The 20,068-nt window shown below is 41.0% G+C and overlaps 3 protein-coding genes across 4 annotated transcripts; all 3 read right to left on the bottom strand.

The window, feature by feature from the left end:
* Positions 1–1,495: 1,495 nt before the first annotated feature.
* Positions 1,496–3,478, bottom strand: LOC137296238 (uncharacterized). Its single transcript, XM_067827978.1, has one exon. The coding sequence runs from the start codon at positions 3,230–3,232 to the stop codon at positions 1,865–1,867; it is 1,368 nt and encodes a 455-aa protein (XP_067684079.1). The 5' UTR covers positions 3,233–3,478; the 3' UTR covers positions 1,496–1,864.
* Positions 3,479–7,186: 3,708 nt separating this feature from the next.
* Positions 7,187–9,069, bottom strand: LOC137296441 (uncharacterized). Its single transcript, XM_067828234.1, has one exon. It carries the CDS (start codon positions 9,067–9,069, stop codon positions 7,681–7,683), a length of 1,389 nt encoding a protein of 462 aa, XP_067684335.1. The 3' UTR covers positions 7,187–7,680.
* Positions 9,070–10,614: 1,545 nt separating this feature from the next.
* On the bottom strand, positions 10,615–19,461 carry LOC137297007 (RPII140-upstream gene protein-like). Of its 2 annotated transcripts, XM_067828950.1 has the most exons (8): positions 19,377–19,425; positions 18,877–19,170; positions 17,822–17,987; positions 16,253–16,341; positions 13,093–13,160; positions 11,447–11,525; positions 11,236–11,337; positions 10,615–10,888 (listed from the first exon to the last, which is right to left on the bottom strand). In XM_067828950.1, exons 2-8 carry the CDS (start codon positions 19,140–19,142, stop codon positions 10,822–10,824), a joined length of 837 nt encoding a protein of 278 aa, XP_067685051.1. In that variant the 5' UTR covers positions 19,143–19,170; positions 19,377–19,425; the 3' UTR covers positions 10,615–10,821. The 2 variants fall into 2 exon arrangements, with proteins under 2 accessions (XP_067685051.1, XP_067685050.1); XM_067828949.1 differs by having other exon boundaries at positions 18,877–19,461.
* Between the last annotated feature and the right edge of the window lie 607 nt (positions 19,462–20,068).

Below are 20,068 nucleotides of genomic sequence, written 5' to 3'. Positions count from 1 at the left end.
TTGGTGGTTCGACCCGTGAAGGTCTCGACGTAGAATAGGCCTTCCGCTACCTATGCTTGCCGTAAAAGGCGACTGTGCTTGTCAGAGGCGACTAACTGGATCGAATGGTCAGGCTCCCTGACTTGGTGGAAACAAGTCATCGGTTCCCAATTGGGCAGAGCGATGCTTATGTTGTTGATCACTGGATTGTCTGGTCCAGACTCGATTATTTACAGACCGCCGCCATATAGCTGGAATGTTGCAGAGTGTGGCGTAAAACTAAACTCTCTCACTGAGGGAATGTGGAAGAAACGTCCCACCACACTTAACTACCATGAGTTCCAGCATACTGTATCTGTGCCACATGCAGGTATCCCGCGTGTGACGATCTTACAATCTTGCATTGGGGAAATCTCTTCTGATTTCAGATGATGATTTGGAGATGTTTTCGTGAGCTTTAAGATATTCTGATTTCAGAATAAATGCGTTTATTTACACACAAAAAAATAGTGCTGCCACGTGGTATACACATTATATTTCCATTTCAGTGCAGTTAAGAGATATCATATTACGCATTATGTAATTAAATGCTAAATCACAGGGTCCCTGTACCTAAGGTGATTTCCGTGTTACCAGCATCCAGACATAACGGCAGGTAGATCGCTTGGCGATTACTTCCCTTAAATTAGCAATCTTCCGCGTGTATACAATCAAAATTATTTAACACACTGATAAACCTTGACGGTGCAAATACATTTAATGCCCTGAATGTGCATGTTAAAGTCGTAAGTGTTGAAAAAAAAGTATTTCTGAAATAGCGCGCGAGGATGTCGGTAACTAACTCAAAGTCTGCAGATGTAGGCTGAACGTAACGAGAGAGAGGTAAAAAGTTTGATTTGCGGCCCTATACTGAACGGCAGCGTTACAGTTGTCCTAATCGTAACATTTATTTGCTTTTCATAGTGAACAAGGGAGTCTAGACGACACAACTGAGGGAAAGAGAACGCTGCTTGTGTTCATTGGATACTCAAAGCATTGGATACGACCCTTGACTAATGCGTCTTGTGTGCAGAGCATTTTTAAAAAACCCCATAAAAACACCCTCACTCCCACTACCTACCCACCCTATCCCCACCAAACAATGCCAAAATAACGACATCGTTTATAACCCACGCGGAAAGATTGGAGCACAGATGGGAAGACAACTCTTTTAGCATTAGTTCAGCCGATGGACATGATCAGAATAGTCCCGAAACAATACGTGTGTGTGTGCTCTCTGGGTGCGTGTCCTCTCTCTGAAAATGTGTGTGTGCGCGTGCTTGTCTGTTGTGAATCTCTCTCTCCTGGATAAATTCACAGATTCGTTCATAAAATCTTTCACTGAACATAGACCCCGTCTTACACCAATCGATATGGTGTAGCAGTGCGGGTGTACCTCAGCATAGGCACCTTGTACATTTTATGACATAAATCTTCATACAACGCATTGTGCCTCTGCTACTCAAAAGAAAACTTGTGGATGCATGAATTTTTTATATTTTTTTGTGGAACAAGTACAAATGTATGTTGAAATACACGAAATTGATTCATGAAAATGTACTGTTTGTGAACAATGATCAACAACAAAATGGAAAGCAATGAAATACTTCGAATTTTCATAGCAACTAAAGACTGATAGGCCAGTACCTTTCATTTACATTATTACTAAAACTAGATAATGTAAACATTTTTTTGATATCACACAAAAATGATGCTTTATGCAACCAGGCTGACATTAAATATATATGAGAACATATATTTTCATATTAGCATATCAGTCAAGATATGACAGACCAACTTCAACACACTGAGTCCCGTGTGTATCCGTCATAAGCACGAATTCAAATCACTCCCAAACAACTGGGATAGTTATCTCTTCCTCCCCACTGATGGTCTGAGACAGGAATGGAGCCTGAATGGTCAGCGCGCCTTCTGCATTCAGGACACTCGTTAACATAGACCGGTCCACTTTGTCTGGGAGACGAATGCACCTTCGCAGCGTCTCAGTTTCGCTGTACCCATCGCACTTGTTCTCGCGTTTGGCTTCCACTATCACGTCACCATTTCTTACATCTACCCGGATGTCTTCTGGTTTGTAGTTGGACAGATCGAGCCGAATTTCGAAGTCTTGTGATGAGAGGATTTGATGATTCTCGTCGACTTTGACATCTTCCTTTCCATCAGACATTAGTCGTTCCTCTTCGTCCTCGTCCATATTACGAACGTTCGTCTGCTCTGGCGGAACACTGTCATCTGTCGTCTGCACCTCCACGTGTGCGTTATCACTAGGGTCAGGTCTGACAGACGGCTCATCGTCATACTTCAACATTAGGCAGGTATCTTCTTCCTGTTCTTTCTCTTTCTGCCCTTCTTCCTCGACATCTGTTTGCTTGTCGATGGGGCCTGTTGTCGTTTTGTTGTCCTCATCCGGGCGAGGGTCAGCTCTGTCTGTGGTCGTCTGTTCAGCAGGAAGTTCGTCCTCCTCGGGACTCCCATTGGGCACATCCTTCTTCTCCTTCCTCTCAACAACAGGAAGACCAAACACAGTGGAAAGCAGTTTCATGCTTTCTCGAAAAGCTGCTTGGACTTCCTTTTCTATTTCCAGTCCACCATCGTCCTCGCCGTCACTTGTCCCAGATGAGTCAGATATGGCCTTCTTCTCTTTGTGTTCAGCTTTCTTCTCAACCTCTTGCCTCTCCGGTTTGTCCTCCACTCTGTGTTTTGCAGAGGCGGGAATCTCCAGGATCACCCTGCCGTCAGTATATCGGCAGACAACTGCTGTCCTGTCAACACCAGGTGGTAGCGGAAGTTTCCTTGTGACCCGGAAGGAGTTGCCGGGGGTATCATGTCGACCACACACAATAATGGACTTATCTGTGGCTTTCACCTTTATTTCATCAGCAGAAAACCCGCGGAAATCGAGGCTAGCAGTGACAGAGTCCGACTGCCGCTTCTGGGTAGGACGCTCCTCCATCTGTGTCCCTCGACGTTTGACACCCTGATATTTCTGTGTGTCACATGGGCGTCCACCTTGACAGCTTTCAAACTTCGGGTTGTTGCGCGACATCACCATGAGAGGACGGAGAACGTCATGCAGAAAACCCATATCACCCAAGTACTGCTGTTGACAAAGCGGGGTTCTCCGGTAGTAGCGGGGCCTTGAATATAAGGCACGGTCTCTGAAAATATCTTCGGGTACCACGTGGAACAACATGGTTGTTGATGGTGTATTCACTCTCGGCAAAGATGCTGGTTGTCAATTAAATATATACACTACAGTATGGGCCAGTTACGTTGTTCTTGCTGCTCTCGCTGCTTCGACGATCAGTTGTCGGTCGTGTTCAGTGTTGAAGCTGAATGCTGGAATGACAACCGGTTAAATCTCTCTGCCTTATATACAGCTACACAATATTCCTTCAACCTGGCGATTCTTCCAGAAATCACAGCAAGAACGTGAGAGTTCATTCGAGAACCACATAACACCGTGTTTCTGTTTACGGATGTGATGAAACAACGCCAGTGCGCAATCGCGAGTACTAAAATAGCACAGTGGGCGGAGCTTAATCGAACTACAGCCGCTTCTGGAATATTCGTGATCTCGCTACTGCCATCAAGCTCACTTCGTCATGTGGTATCGGTTTGAGTTGAATGCGTTTTAGGCAAGATTTGTAGGGAACTCAAGTCAGTGAAAGTAATAATATTCAGGGACCATACAAGACTTATGTGCCGACCTCTTACAATAACATGCTGCGGTAAAGTAGACACCTCTGACAAATGACAAGTGATAAGTTTATTTAATTTAGTATTTGGGGCGCGTGACCAATATATGTAATTCAAAAACAAATGCACTCAGTGCAATATATATACACATATATTTGATTTTTATTCATTTAAAGGTGAAGCCAAAATATGTGTTTAATCGTGAATATCCAAGTTATAGTGTTTGCAACGAAATGTACATGGATTGATTAACAATTTTAACGTTTTTTGTACTTTTTTCTATATAATTCGTCGGTAATTCCAGTATAGCGTCAGTATTCTTTATTCTTTACTCACCTGGTCAAAGGTCGGTCCTAGCCGATATTCTCCCAAGACTCAGTCGTGTCTATAGACACCTATTGTTTATAGTTTATACCGACGATATCGTTGACGGAAATTATCAGCAGTTATCCCCCTCTTCGCAGATGACACATGCTATGTTATAATAGATAATCCTGATGAAACAACCCTGTGTCTTAATAATGATCTCATGGGGCTGGCAAATAACTAGTTACTTTAAATTCTATGAAAAGAGATTCTATGTAATATTAATGACGTAGATACACATAAACATTTGGGACTCACCTTACAGCATTATTGTTCCTGGCTCTTACAGCATTATTGTTCCTGGCTCTTACAGCATTATTGTTCCTGGCCCTTACGGCACTATTGTTCCTGGCTCTTACAGCACTATTGTTCCTAGATCATACAATATTATTGTTCCTGGATCGTACGGCATTATTGTTCCTGGCTCTTACAGCATTGTGGTTCCTGGATCTTACAGCACTATTGTTCCTGGATCATACAGTATTATTATTCTTGGATCTTACGGCATGATTGTTCCTGGCTGTTACAGTATTATTGTTCTTGGATCGTACGGCATTATTGTTCCTGTTCCTGGCTGTTACAGTATTGTTGTTCCTGGCTGTTACAGTATTATCGTTCCTTAATGTTACAGCATTATTGTTCCTGGTTCTTAAAGCATTATTGTTCATGGCTCTTGCAGCATTGCTGTTCCCGGCTGTTACAGTACAATTGTTCCTGGCTCTTACAGCATTATCGTTCTGGCTCTTGCAGCACTATTGTTCCTGATCTGGTCATGTTAATTGTGTGACTAGAAAGGTTGTACGCAAGGTAAACTGTCTTTGAGGTTGTATATATTCTCTCTCACGTAAAACCCTAGAAACAATGTAGCAATAGTTCATTTTGCCTATTTTTATTGCTGTTGTCACATCTTGGACAACTGTGCCAAACAGTAAGCACTAACACTGAATTTATCTTGATTCGCTTAGAACTATTTCATGTGTGTGTCATTGAAAAAATTATGATAAGACAATGCACGCGAAGATACACTCAAAAACTAACATCTTTATATACACTGAATAACAATGCCTCCTTTCGTATCTGATACGACAAACGACAATTTCCGAGACCGGGCAGATCTTCTAACTATCGATTGTAAAAGTGCAAATTGTCAAATGTCATTTTTCCAGATACAGTAGAAATGAGGAATTGTTTGCCTCCAGACCACAGAAACAAATGAATGTGTCAGAAAAAATAATGGTCGGCACTATTTCAATTTAAATCATCGATGAAGATTTTATCGATTATCTATGAACGCCTCAGACTCGGTTGCAGCGGTCTAAACACACGTAAATATGAGCGATTTATATCTTCAGTTTTCTTGTTATAATTAAAGCTATGAAGATCTAGTTCAATATTTCTTTTCATTCGTAAATTACACAGATATAAGAAATAAAATGTACTTTTATGCTAAAGGGTATGAGATTTATTAATTACTATTCGGCCACTCTAATGGGTCTATTATAGATAAATTGAAATATTAGAATCTATCCATTCTTTCATTCTTTCAATCAGACTTGTGTTGTTAGTAGGTAAAACGAAATTGCACTAACTACAGTGTACTTTCCGACACTAACAATTCTAAGGCTATAAGCACAATACTATTGTCTGTGTGATAATTACATGTATTTCCCCCTGGTTGTTATATTTCCGTGTTTGTATCCCGGAGCGGTATTAAGAAAATCAACACACTACTTGTTTACCAATCCGGTTCCACTGTTGGATATAAATTTGTATAAACCATCGATAGGATATCTTACCAACCTGTGAAAATGGCATTCTGTTTCACGACATGAAATGAGTTAATCGTGCAATTTAAGAACAAGTTTAAAAGGCCAGAGTCCAATTCATGACAAGCCAACTTTCGCTCCCAATCTAAATGAAAGATCCTTAATTTGTTTTAGCTAATTGAATTTCAGCTTACCCAAACAAATGTGATGCAATGAGGCCTTAGCACGCGATCGGAAATCAGTTCCAATACCGCCTTCTTTACACTACGATCTTTTTGTGAAAGTAGGCACTGATATTGTTTTCTAGTCTTGTGTGTAGAATCGTGATGTAGTAGGATGTATATTTCACCTTCGCATGTAGTCGTTGAGTGAGTGAGTGAGTGAGTAAGTGCGAACCGATGTTCTTTTCTCAATGACTACACGTGGCGGTGGTTAAAGCGTTCGCTAGTCACGCTGAAGATCCGGGTTCGATTCTCGACTTGGATGAAATGTGTGAAGCCTATTTCTGGTGTACCCAGTCGTGATATTGCTGGAATGTGGCTCAAAGCGTGTCATGTTTGTCAACACATTAAACATAACAATGACACTCTTAGTTCCGTTGTATCTAAGAAACCATTCTTTACATGCGTTCTGTATCATCTTACCCTTAATTCATGACCTCTAGAATATTTTCAGTCTAACTTTCGGCGTTTCTACAATTAAGAGTGTAAAATTATTCTTGTCGGTGTGTGTGTGCGTATGTGTGTGTGCGTGTGCGTGTGTGTGAATGATACGACACAACTCACTCAGATATTCTCTATGTAACAACTCAGAGACTAAGGTGGAATTTACGATCGCACTTGTATAAAAAAAGTTTTAAAAACAAGTAACTTCAGAAGCTTAAATAGATCTATTACACATTCATGAGCATCCCACACAATCACAAGTGGATATGTCGTCCACAGACGTCTACACAGACTTCATATTTTTCCATCCGTAGACACGCCATGTGTTGCTGCTATTACAGACAAAGCTACAAGTACTGTTCAATGGTAAAATGTTTACCACAAATCATGTAGGGAGGCTAAATGTTTCACGTGTATGCAAGGAAACTATACCTTAGCGATATGGGCGGCATCTGATAAACATCTTCTTGTCTTATCTACAATGGTGTTTCACAGCACACACACCTCTGCCACCCCACTTCATACGGTCCAGTAAGGTGAAGGTTCTTCACACCACATACACAGCGTGTCTTAATGAGGTATGAATAAGTCCTTACATTATCCGAGATGCTTATGTCACATACTATTAAAAATACAACCTCACAACATGGATTTTTCTATTACGCCATTTTATTACTTTGTGAAACACGACACGTGTACAAAAATACAAATGCGTGGTGAAATACATGCACATATAAATGAATATATAAATGACAAGTATGAAAAATGCAGATCATAAACTGTTTGACGCTGCAACAAAATGGAGAGGATGTCCATAGTATTTACAATCACATAAGTATAGATGATGTACAGGGGTTGTCACAAACAAACCCCATACTGACAGGGCAGTTCGTCACCTTTGAACATACACGTTTGAGACAAAAAAAAGTAATACGAAGTCAACAATTCTTGGCATGTAACAGGTGTCATGTTTTTTATCAAAATATCCTCCTCCTCATACTGTTTTCATGGGAAGTTTTACCCGACATTAAACATTTATCAAGATGCATATTTTCACGAAATAACATATACATCAGTCAAAATGTGAGAGTCTACTTCAACACATTGAGTCCCGTGTTATCCGCCGTGAACACTATCTGCTATCACTACCAAACAACTGGGATAGTTATCTCTTCCTCTCCACTGATGGTCTGAGACATGAATGGCGCCTGGATGGTTAGCTCGCCCTCTGCATTCAGGACACTCGTTAACTTAGACTGGTCCACTTTGTCTGGGAGACGAATGCACCTTCGCAGTGTCTCAGTCTCACTGTACCCATCACACTTCTTCTCGTGCTCGGCTTCCACGATGAGGTCATCATTTCTTACAACTACCCGGATGTCTTCTGGTTTGTAGTTGGACAGATCAAGCCGAATTAAGAAGTCTTGTGGTGTTGATGAGACGGGATGATTCTCGTTGACTTTGATTTGTATCTTCTCGGCATCTTCCTTTCCATCTGACACCTTTCGTTCTAATATTTCGTCCTCTTCAACGTTTTGGACTGTCGTCTGCTCTGGCGGAGTACTGTCGCCTGTTGTCTGCTCCTCCACGTGTGCGTTATCACTAGGGTCATGTCTGAGGGATGGCTTCTCGTTATACTTCAACGTTAGGCATTTATCTTCCCCCTGTCCTTTCTCTTTCTGTCCTTCTTCCTCGACATCTGTTTGCTTGTCAAGTGGCCCTGCTGTTGCTTTGTTGTCCTCTTCCGGGCGAGGGTCAGCTCTGTCTGTGGTCGTCTGTTCAGCAGGCTGTTCCTCCTTCTCGGAACTCCCATTGGGCACATCCTTCTTCTCCTTCCTCTCAACAACAGGAAGACCAAACACAGTGGAAAGCAGTTTCATGCTTTCTTGAAAAGCTGCTTGGACTTCCTTTTCTATTTCCAGTCCACCATCGTCCTCGCCGTCACTAGTCCTAGATGAGTCCGATATGGCCGTCTTCTCTTCTCCTCCTTCAGCTTTCTTCTCATGCTCTTGCCTCTCCGGTTTGTCCTCCACACAGTGGTTTGGAGAGGCGGGAATCTCCAGGATCACCCTGCCGTCAGTATATCGGCAGACAGCTGCCGTCTTGTCAACACCAGGTGGTAGCCTCAGTCTTCTTGTGACCCGGAAGGAGTTGCTTGGGTCATCATGTCGTCCACACACAACTATGGCGTTATCTGTGGCTTTCACCTTTATTTCATCAGCAGAGAACCCGCGGAAATCGAAGCTTGCTGTAATGGATTCCGTGTGTCGTTTCTTGGAAGGACGCTCCTCCATCTTTGCCCCTCGACGTTTGACACCCTGACATTTTTGTGTGTCACATGGGAGTTTACCTTCACAGTTTTCCGACTTCAGGTTATTGTGCGACATCACCATGAGAGGACGGAGAACGTTATGCAGAAAGCCCATATTACCCAAGTGCTTCGGTTGCCCACGCGGGTTTCTCCGATAATAGCGGGGCCTTGAATATAAGGCACGGTCTCTGAAAATATCTTCGGGTACCACGTGGAACAACATGGTTGATGATAGTATTTCACTGTAGTCAGTCAATTTAATGTGTATGTCCCAGTTACGATTTACACACTAGACGCTCTCGCTGCTTCGACGATCAGTTGTCAGTCGTGTCCAGTGTGTTGAAGCTGAATGCTGGAATGACTACCAGTTAAATCCTTCTGCCTTATATACAGCTACACAACACACCTAAACCCTCGCGATTCTTCCAGAAATCAACGAGAAAGTAAGAGTTCATTCGAGAACCAGATGACAGCGTGTTTCTGTTTACGGATGTGACGAAACAACGCCAGTGCGCATTCGCAAGACTGAAAATAGCGCAGTAGGCGGAGCTTATCGCGTGACAGGCGTTTCTGGAATGTTCGCGGTCTCACTGGCCGTTTCCAGCCCCACACTTTGCAAGTATCAGTCAGCGTTTGTACATGTATTTACATACAGAAGACTTAGGCGTATTTCGATTAATGTCAGTTTTAGCAAACAGACGTTTTGGTGGAGTTATAGGAGGCACTGAAATCATCAAAGGAAATAATATTATGGAACTTAATGACTGTGGACACCCACTACAAAATAAGGTGGTGTGGCGTCGTCCGATCGAGGTGATCCAACATAATTTTCTTCAAGTTTTGTAATACATTTATACAGTTAGAGCTATTTGTTGTTGTTGTTTTGTTTAATATGAAGGAACTTCTAACCCTTTATTTTCAACGTTACTATTCACTTTTTGTACAGTCAGCATGCACAGATCTATGTTTGTTTGTTTGCAAAAGAATACAGCTATTTCAGTATTTAAGAAATGAAAGCGGGGCACACTCAAAGAGAACGTGCACACTCCATTTCCATCCGTATTCACATGGTCATTTCATGAACTATCAGGACATACGGCTGGTAGAAATGCACCTACAACCTCCCCCTCCCCCAACACACGCACACTTCCCGGGTCACACAGTGGGTGAGGGATGCAACTTGTGGTTCTCATGATGTTCACCTTTCGCCTGCTGAATTAATTTAAGCATTCCATACATAATTCATGTCACAGGTAAATCCGACTCGTTCAATAAATATTTCAAGTTTTATTTGGAGATGAAATTATCCTTCACTTCTGTCCAATGGGTTTGACAGTAGCATAACATATAGCAGAGAGAGGATTAATGCCTAAGGCGTGAGCACGGGTGAATGTTGGTGATGGAGTAGCCTCGTGGTTGAGGTGTTTGCTTGTCTTGCTAGGGACGGGTTCGATTCCACACATGGGTAAAGTGTGCAAAGCCCATTTCATTTGTTTATACATCAATAGTGAACAAAAAAAAGGTTTCCCATAGAAGTTTTGTTATGTACAGCTTTTTCTCCTATACAGTTTTCTGTAGAAAGTGTACTGTACACAAAACAGACGTGGACGATTATGGTGCTTATATGGGTGCTTATGAAAGATGACTGGTAATGGTGCACAGAAATCAAATATATTGTGATGGAGTTGATTGTTTGGTGGGAGTTGTTATTGTATCATGAACTAACAATTGTTCCGTAGAAATACTCTGTGATGAAAATGACAAACAGTTTTGTTTGTTGGGGTTTTATTCACATCCAAAATGTGTATAGGTGAATTATTCATGAAATGTCATTAACTTAAGACAACCAGACGATTTTAAAAAGTGTTACACAGTCCCTTCACTGACACTTTCAATTGATCTATTGTGTTTTGATAAGTGTTCAAGTCAATATGTTGTGTGGCAGAGACGGATGACACCTCTTCAAGGGAGATTACTACAACAGAGGCCGAGGCTGAAGTTGCTCTCCTGTTTCTGGTGACACAAGAAGACCTTTTGAAGCTCTGAAAGAGAACAGGAAAACAATGAAAGTTTCATAGTCACAAAAAATTCATGAATCAAATTGGTCAAATTACAAAAACATCCTATTTATCCATTTCTGACACACAGAGAAAGAAAGCTGCAACTGTTCTGGTTTCCTGTTTCATATTGCAGTCATTATTAGTTGAATTATGGTGGCATGTAAAAATGTGTGTGGCAACAAGAGAGATTCTTAGTATTAGCAATGTTAGGTTTTGAAAACATGCAAATAACCATGAGTATGGCCAATCATTGGAGAGAAAAGGGTACCTGGTGCCAATTCCAACAACTGTTTTTTTCTGTTGTTTTGTTTTTACTTAGTAACACCTACTTCTCCATCTCCAGTAATTTCTGCACCTTCCAATAATTTCTCTGTTCCTGAGTCTCGTTCAGTGCATACATGGCACCCCAAATAGCTGTTCCTCCCACTAGGCTGAAAGCAAACAGAACTAACCATGTCAAATATGCTGAATAGTTTGTAACAAGTAGTTTGGCCGTATTCAAGGTAAATGCGACCTGTCATTATCTCTAACAAATCTTACCCCATCACTGCTCCAAAAACACCTCCGGCAAACATTCCTTTAAGTCCCAGGTTGCACTTCAACAGCGCTGCCGTAATCCCTGAAACACGAAAGATGGCGATGTCAATCAAAGGCTCTTACTGTAGTTCCACAGTCCAAACGTCCAAGCAGCCGCATTTCAAACTCCAAACCGTACCTTGCAACCTGGACATTTTAACATATGCAAACATCTGATGTTGAAATTTACTAGAATGTGAATTAGAAAATTACGAAAAGAACACTGTAAAATCTGAACTAGAAAGTCTCGTGATACACACTGTGACCAAAGATCCTTATGTCCAGTGTACGAAATAGTTTCCAAATTTTGCTAGCAAGTGGGGCTAGCTGTGCCTGAAATAATTGTAAGATAATTCACAAGCCTGAAATTTGAATGTGGACATGGGTTTCTTCATTAAGCTTCATTAAAGCCAGACCAATTTTATTTCTTGTTTTTACAGATCCGCCTGTCATCTTTTTTAGGTATTAGAAAAAGCAAATTAATGTTACCCGATCAAAAAAAGTATAATCCTAATGTTTTTATTGGCCAAAAATGAAAACTTACATGAAAAATATTTTTAGATTGTTTTTTGCCCCTGATACACTTCATAAATTGCCCAAAGTAAAATACTTTGAGTATTTAGAACAAAAATTACTTGATCGGTGATTTTTCTTTTTTTCCCCTCCTGCCTTTAGATTTTTTTAGGACAAGAATCCATAATACAAGAAATAGAATTGGTCTCTTGGTCAGAGAGAGCGATACAAAGAGGATATTGTAAGAGTGCCCATGTCATACTACATTTACAAGAGTGTCTAAATGTTGGTATTCCCCAAGCAAGAAAGAGGGATACACAGACTATTAGCATGATTGTCTTAAACATAGTGTGATACGGGTACAAGTATAATATTCTGTTTATTACCGAAGTCATCAAATTGAGGAAAACAGAACCAATTGTACTTTCAAATACATGCTGGCTACCATTGACGCATGTAGAAAGTGACATCAAAGCATTGTTCATCATGTCATGTCACCATGACAAAGTGATATTTTGCCTTGGGCATTGTATGAAAAATATGAACTCCAATAGTAATAAAGGTAGCAACTTTATGAAATGACACCATGATAATTCACTAGCCAGTCGGACCAGTGGCTGTGTAGATTTACCGGCCTGACTGGATATTTACTAGTCACAGCCAGTCGGACCAGTGGCTGTGTAGATTTACCGGCCTGACTGGATATTTACTAGTCACAGCCTAGCGGGCCAGTGTTTATTTTGCACACTGTTCGTGTCACATATAGTCTGGGGACATTGCCAGTCAGCCATTACCTCAAAATTGACAAACTTTATGGATGACAATTTTTTTATTATGAGAGTGTAACTTTTTGATATAGATTCCTTCACTGTTGTCTAGCAATGTAAAACAGAGTTGTGGTGTCTGTGGTGACATATTCCAACCTCCAAACGTCCTACTGCAATTGATGGGTGTTGATAGGTCATACATTGCCAAACAGTCTATTTCCTCATAGATAGGGTGCACATATCCAATCCCCACAGGTCAAACAGTATTTGACAGGAGTCGATAGGTCATTGTTCAAAACACTATTAATGCCTGACATAATATAAACTTACCTAAACCTACTGAATATTCTAATGGGGATGACTTGTTGCGATATACAGCAATAGACTGTGATATACCCCTGAAACAAAGTACAACATTACGTTAGTAGCTTATAAAGTTTCCAAAATGAAACAAATATTCTTTGAAACATGCAAATATAAAAGTGCGGCTGGTGTCAATCTTCTTCTTGTTCCTAGCATACAGAGAGCCATCCAGGAGAACTTCTTGTGCACCTTTCTGGGATGAGACATACTCCACTTCTCTCAGTCCAGCCATAGTGTAAGAGAACTATGGTCAACATATTTTTAGTGATACATATATAGGCTGTATCAAGCACCCGAGAAGGAAGTATTAGTGTTTGAGAATATATCAACATTAAATAAGTCCTTTACTGTGTTTCCTGTTTACATTTTGAGAAGATTCAGTTGTGATTGAAGTTAAACTGTATTCACCAAAAAACTATACCAAAAGAGTAATTCCATTCAGTGAGAGAATGGAGCAGTCCACTCATTAATTAGGGGTGGCCAGCATGACCTAATTAGTTAGTTGGCTTATCTTGATTGCTATTTGAGGGTCCTGCGTTTTAGAGTTCTACGTTATGGGAGTAAACCCTTCACTGTAAGTGTCTTGAGACACTTTCTGGAGAAAATGAAGGTTCTCCAACGCTGCAGCCTTCTGCATTACCCAGATTGTCACAAAGGCTGTGCTCCCAGTGGAGAACTGGGGCACTCTCCTGATCTGTGCCAAGAGTTCAGGAGGTACCAAACCAAGGGATCCGATAACAGTGGGGAGCCTGATGACAGTGTACTTGGGATGCAAGCAAGACATTTCAAAGGCGAGGTCCACATATTTATCATGCTTTTCCTGAATCTTACCAATCACGTTACTGTCAAAAGGCACAGGAAATTCAATAATATAAATAAATTCATTGGCTTTATCAAAAGGACAAGATCAGGTTTGTTGGCAGGAATTTTTCTGAGGCTGTATATAGGCCTATTCCATAGAAGTTCAAAGCTGTCATTTTCCATGATGTCCTGGACATGTTCAGGGCTGTGCCATGGATGGACCTCAGGGTCAAAGCAACAGACATGGTGGAGACAGTAGTAAAAGCAGCGAGCCATGCCATCATATCCTTAAAGATATACTCTTTGTACCAAGGAAGGGCATCCACTGACAAGGTTTTGGACAGTCTCTGTAAATTCATTACATAGTCTACATTTCATGTTAATTTTTCAATTAAGAATCACATTTCAGCAATTGCTGGTGGGAAATGACTGGTCCTGAGTAGCAAAAAGGAAGCCCTCACTTCCAAATTTGAGACCAGCCGACTTCATCCAGGTGAAGGAGTCGGTTGGATTGCTGTTCTGTTCCACACACTGCATGTACACACAATGCAATTGCTTCTCAGAAAGCTTCTCCACAAATGACAGACTCTGGGCAGACTTCTGTACCTCGCCATCAACACAATCAACCTCAAATTTCAGATTGTGTCCAACAACCTTGATGCGCTTTGAATAGCTGTAGAATTTCTTGCTTTCATCATGAATCCTGACTTGCATATCACCATAGGATCACCAAACAAATAAATATGTGCAAAAGCACACGGTAAACTTCTATCATGAAGAGCCTCCACATTAATCAAACCCAGCCCTCCTGAACTGATTCACATATATAAATGATTAAGAGAGGAACTTGGGAGGTGGGTTCTGTTATCAGACATGATCATTCTGGTCGGGCGGTCAAGACTCCGGATGTCTTGGAATAAGAGAGGACTGGCACAACAAAAGTATTGTTGGCTCTGACTTTATTTCAAGCATTTAGCATTTATCTTGAATCTGGGCATTCTGGAACTTGTCTCAAACTTGCATTCCCACAGAGGTGTAGGTCTGATCTTCCACAAGATGCTCAATAACTCCTCCCATTTGTAACTTGACCGATCCATCATTAGTTAACTTGCCACATTTCAAATGAAGAGTAGTACATTTGTCATGCCAATATCATTAGAAAAGGACTTGACAAGGAGAACCTGTTCTTTCACTTTGGCATCTCCTTTGGCAAGGAGCTTGATGTCATCCATGTAGAGGAGATGAGTAAGAGGTGTTGGGGATCTGTGCTGAGGAGATCCAGTATGGTAACCCTCCTCCCTATTGAGCAGAAAACTCAAAGGATTTAGAGACCAACAAAAAAGCAAGGGACTAAAGGAGTCCCCCTGAAATATTCCCCTTCTGATTGGAATAGATTCCAAAGTCTGCACCTGCCCTTGCAAGTACATCTCAAGTTGAGTTGACCAGCAACTCATTAAAGATTTGAGTAAATCAAGTTATCGCTCAGGGAGGTCAATACACAGAAGTGACTTCAGAATCTGTGAATTCAGAATTCGTGTCGGACAGAGTCATATGCCTTTCTGAGAGGTTGTGGTAATACGTTCTAACCACTTCCAAAATCATTTTCTGTACAAGAAGTTCATCCTTGCATCCCCAATATCCCTTTCTTGTCCCCTACTGTTGCCTGTGTCTTATGTCATTAGAAGAGCAGTAAGATGACATGTGGTTTGTCAAACACCCTGTGAATAATTTGTAATGAGAATTCAAATATGTGATTCACTGTTATTATTATTGACTACTGGTGCATTAATAAACATACCTGAATAAATTTTCACTATTTGCTTTCACTTAATTATCACAGTTTGCTTGTCTGATCCAGTTAACCGGGCATCTTGCTATACAGATGATTTCCGAGTGTAACCAAAATGTCCAGACAAACTGGGTTCATTTGTACATCATATGCCTCAGATTTGTCATAATAATTCCGACCTATCCCACCATATTTCCCGCAACTTCCTAACAATCAGTCATTCAGCCATCTAACCCACTCAGACATTGACATTTCAAGATGTCACACTTCATTTTTTGTGTGGAAGGGATGGTGGCTGAGTTAGTTAGATGGCTCACTTTGTGTGCTGGTGACTGGCTGCCTGGCTCTGAAAGTGTGGTTCAAATCCCAGTGTGGACTCTACCTTACCAAATATACTAGTATTTTTACTTTACTAAGAAAGTGTAATCCCAAATAAAACATATGTTGCATCTGACCATTTTCTAAACGGCATTGTATACTTGTATCACTTGATAGCAGCAAAACTTGCCAGATTACAGACCCAATGGTATTACTTACAGCAAGGACACGGTGAATAGGGAGACTTTTGCAGTCCACTTTCCTCCATCCAACAAACTCCTCAAGAAAACAGAATCTTGAAGTGCTCTCTGAAACAGATCCTTACATTGATGTCCAATTGTACGTAATGCCATTTCATGTATGCTTCAGCTCTGTATTGTAATAGGGGAGGCTGGGTACTGACTGAAGACCTGAGTTCCATTTCCCTAATGGCTGATGATCTGGGTTTGAGTCTACACATGGGTATGATGTGTGAAGCCAATGTCTGGTGTCCCCTATAGAGAATACAATATGAGGTCTCATTACATACAAATTATGCGAAACGAGTGTCCTTCCCCTGGTATCTGACCGAGCGAAAGTGACGTTAGATACCATGGGAAGGTCACAAGTTTTGTATAATTCGTATGTAATGAGGTAGAGTGTGGTATTTTATTTATTACCAAAGTCTAACATGCGTTAAATTGACAAAATAGCTTATTTTTGTTATTTTTTTATTTTCAAACAGAAACCAGTTTCATAAAGAGGCTGTGGAAGAACTGTGTTCTGAAGAACACTTTCATCATGACATCACACTGTAATGATGTCACCAGGTCTGCCCCATTGGTAACTGACCTCATTATGCATGTCACTTGTCATTGCCTCGAACAACCTCAGACAGTAAACTACTCTGCAGCACCGCATTTCTTGGTTTGCAGTTGCTTCACTCAGCTAACATCACTGGTGGAAACATGTTTATGTTTTTCAACGAATATAAAGTCTCAGTCCGATTGACAATTAAACAGTGACACGGCAACTTTCACAATACTTACATTCCCACAAAGCATATAGATTGTAGAATGAATGAATTCACTTGTTTGTTATGAATGGAAATGTAGTTTGGTCACAACATGACGTAACTGAGAGGTTATCCAATCAAATCGTTAGAATCTCAGGTCAAGTCATTACAATACAGGTCAAAGCGATACGACACGTGTGACGTACGAGATTAGTATGCAATATGTTGACCATATGGGTAATAAATTGTGATAGTCACCTTTGGTTTGTTGTTTTATGCTGCACTCAGCAACATTTCAGCTACTTGGTGTTGAGTAAAATTATACTCAAATTGCTCAAAGACAATTGATCATGATGTCAATACCTGTTTTGTCTCTGGTTCACATTCACTTACTGACAATGCTAGTCGTAAGAGGTGACTAACGGGATCGGTTGGTCAGACTCGCTGACTTGATTGACACATGTCATCGGTTCCCAGTTGCGCAGATCGATGCTCATGTTGTTGATCACTGGGTTGTCTGGTCCAGACTCAATTATTTACAGACCGCTGCCATATAGCTGGAATGTTGCTGAGTGCAGCGTTAAACTTCACTCACTCACTTACTGACAGGCTACCTAACTCAAATAATACCAAGTGGAACAGTCAACAGCAAACAGAGAAACAGCTTGAAAAACAAATATTTATACACAGGATCCAAATGAATATTTACAGGATGGACATGATTTATCTAAGCTGCTGATTTCACACTTGTCATTGATTCTAAAAAAGAGACAGAGAACAAGACGTTCACTTACAAATGCTCTGAACCGCGTTGAGAATACTGTCGCCTGGTGCTTCCTGACGAACTCCTCTCTTGCATGTCGACCACCAATAAACGATGTTATGAGGAAGGTGATCAACGCTGTTTGAGTTGTCACCTGTTTTATAAACTGCACTTCCGGACTCCACCCACCTATATGACTGAAAACAGAAAATGAGACATTTAGTGGGAGAGTGAGTATGGTTTTCAGCTGTTTTTAGCGACATTTCAGCAATATCAAGGTGGAGGACACCAGAAATTGGCTTTACACACTGAACCCATGTCGGGAATTAAACCCTAGGCTTCAGTGTGACGAGCAAACACTCTGACCAGTATGTTACCTCATTGCACCTACCTAATCAGTACAACTGTACTATTCATGTGTATCAATTACATGTATTATATGTATGTCAACTGATTGCCGAGTGGTCAGACTCTCTGACTTAGTTAACACGTCATCATTCCCAAGTGCATAGATTGATGCTCATGTTGTTGATCCCTTGATTTCTAGTCCAGACTTGATTACTTGCAGACCATCACCATATAGCTCTAATATTGCTGAGTGTGGCATAAAACTAGTTTTACTAGGGGTTTGTACTGGGGTTAACCTCCCTGGTCTTGTGGACATTCATTATCCAACATACAAAGGTTACTCATCAGATTCAGAGGTAAGTGAACAGATGGCATGTCTCCAGACACATAGTAGTGTACTGAGACACTATTTCCCCCAAGTCGGACACCTATGTAGCTGCCATAAAATTTACATGTCCCATTCTGTTCAATTCATGGAACATCTGATAGAAACATAGGACAGCTTCCACAAGACCAAAGAGGTTAACCCAAGCAGCGAACTGACATGGTAAGGAACACCATTCCATGCAACACAAATATCAGATGCCTTAAATAACATGGTGCCATAATACGAAACCAAAAATCATGCACAAAGAAATACATGACGGCTAGCATTCCACTGGACAATATCTGGGTGTGTCATCATGATCATCAATTTCGTATGACAGGGAAAACTTTGACGGCAAATACACATCTCACTCTTTTGAAAACATCTTCATGAGTCGATCTTTTCCTGTTTCTTTCATCATATATTCTTGTATTTCCATTTCTGAAACAAAGTTCACTGTCTTAATGCTCTGTGTTGACACAGCCTGTTCTATCTTGTCTGTGGCCGTTGGCCTCTCGGCTGCATACACGGTTGGGAAACAGAGCGTTTGCCATGTCGACACTCGGTGATATCTGTCTACATTGTGGTGTGGACATCTTAACACGAATCCTCGAAGACCCTTGCAAGGCTCCATCATGTAATCCAGAACGTTATTTTCACATCACCTGTGAGAAAACCAAAGCACAAGGATTGAAGGATAATTAATCACTGTTAATAAATTGAAATCACTCCGATCGAGGCAGTTATAACTCTTCTCTTTTAATATTCTGTGGGCATCAAACGGAGAAAGAGGCAGGCAGTACTTCCGCGTGTATCTGTTGTCATGCGCAAAAGTATAAGTAGATCATAACCAAGTGTCCAAAATCCTCACACATATTTCAAGTTCAAACCATGTTTATCAATGTCAAGTAAAAGAGTTACCCCCCTTCTTGACATGTGCTTGGTTGTTCATGAAAGACGAATCATATTATTATTCCGCACAAAATGGGTTGCTGGACGTTACATATTCATAGAAGTTCTACGCTCGAAATGCTAAATAATTGACTGCGCGAAAAATTCGACTTCATTTCACAATATCCAACTTGCGTCCGACACCTAAAAAAATTCCAGCGTTTCGAGTCTTACATGTAATACCATGTAACAAAACTGTATTGAAAAGACACTGTTAATTGGCGTTTGAATCCCAGGGAGGACTTAAACCAGGGGGACGCTAACTCAAACTCTGTTGCAGATTATCCCTGACTAAATATAAATCTAGAATTTGTACCAAACATTTCTATATGCATTTGTATAACTATGTAAAACACTTTCAAAAATTCGTAGTGTACATATAACTTTCGCCCATATGGGACCCGTGCACTGTGTAACAGTTCTAAGAAAGTCTAAGTCGAATCCACCGCTCAATCCGTCTACGAATCCACCGGATTTCCACGTCTAAGAACCAGTCTGGTCTACGAATTCACTGCAAGGCTTACTAAGTACGTGACTTTGACCTCCAGCCAGACAAGCATTTCGGTGGAGATTTTGGTGATTAGGGGCGAGTGGGGGGGGGGGGGGGAGGGG

The sequence above is a fragment of the Haliotis asinina genome, chromosome 9, assembly GCF_037392515.1.
Source record: "Haliotis asinina isolate JCU_RB_2024 chromosome 9, JCU_Hal_asi_v2, whole genome shotgun sequence".
NCBI classification, from domain to species: Eukaryota; Metazoa; Mollusca; class Gastropoda; order Lepetellida; family Haliotidae; genus Haliotis; species Haliotis asinina.
Note: the sequence above shows the minus strand (reverse complement) of the source record. Positions and strands in the feature narration are given on the sequence as shown.

Bases quoted from the DNA above. Each gene is read 5' to 3' on its own strand.
- LOC137297007 (XM_067828949.1), bottom strand. From the start codon at position 19,142: ATGATGGAGCCTTGCAAGGGTCTTCGAGGATTCGTGTTAAGATGTCCA. The intron at 16,342-17,821 runs GTAAGTGAACGT...GATCTGTTTCAG, and splicing joins CAACGCGGTTCAGAGCATTT to AGAGCACTTCAAGATTCTGT. The intron at 11,526-13,092 runs GTAAGTTTATAT...TTCGTGTTTCAG, and splicing joins AGAATATTCAGTAGGTTTAG to GGATTACGGCAGCGCTGTTG.
- LOC137296441 (XM_067828234.1), bottom strand. From the start codon at position 9,069: ATGTTGTTCCACGTGGTACCCGAAGATATTTTCAGAGACCGTGCCTTA.
- LOC137296238 (XM_067827978.1), bottom strand. From the start codon at position 3,232: ATGTTGTTCCACGTGGTACCCGAAGATATTTTCAGAGACCGTGCCTTA.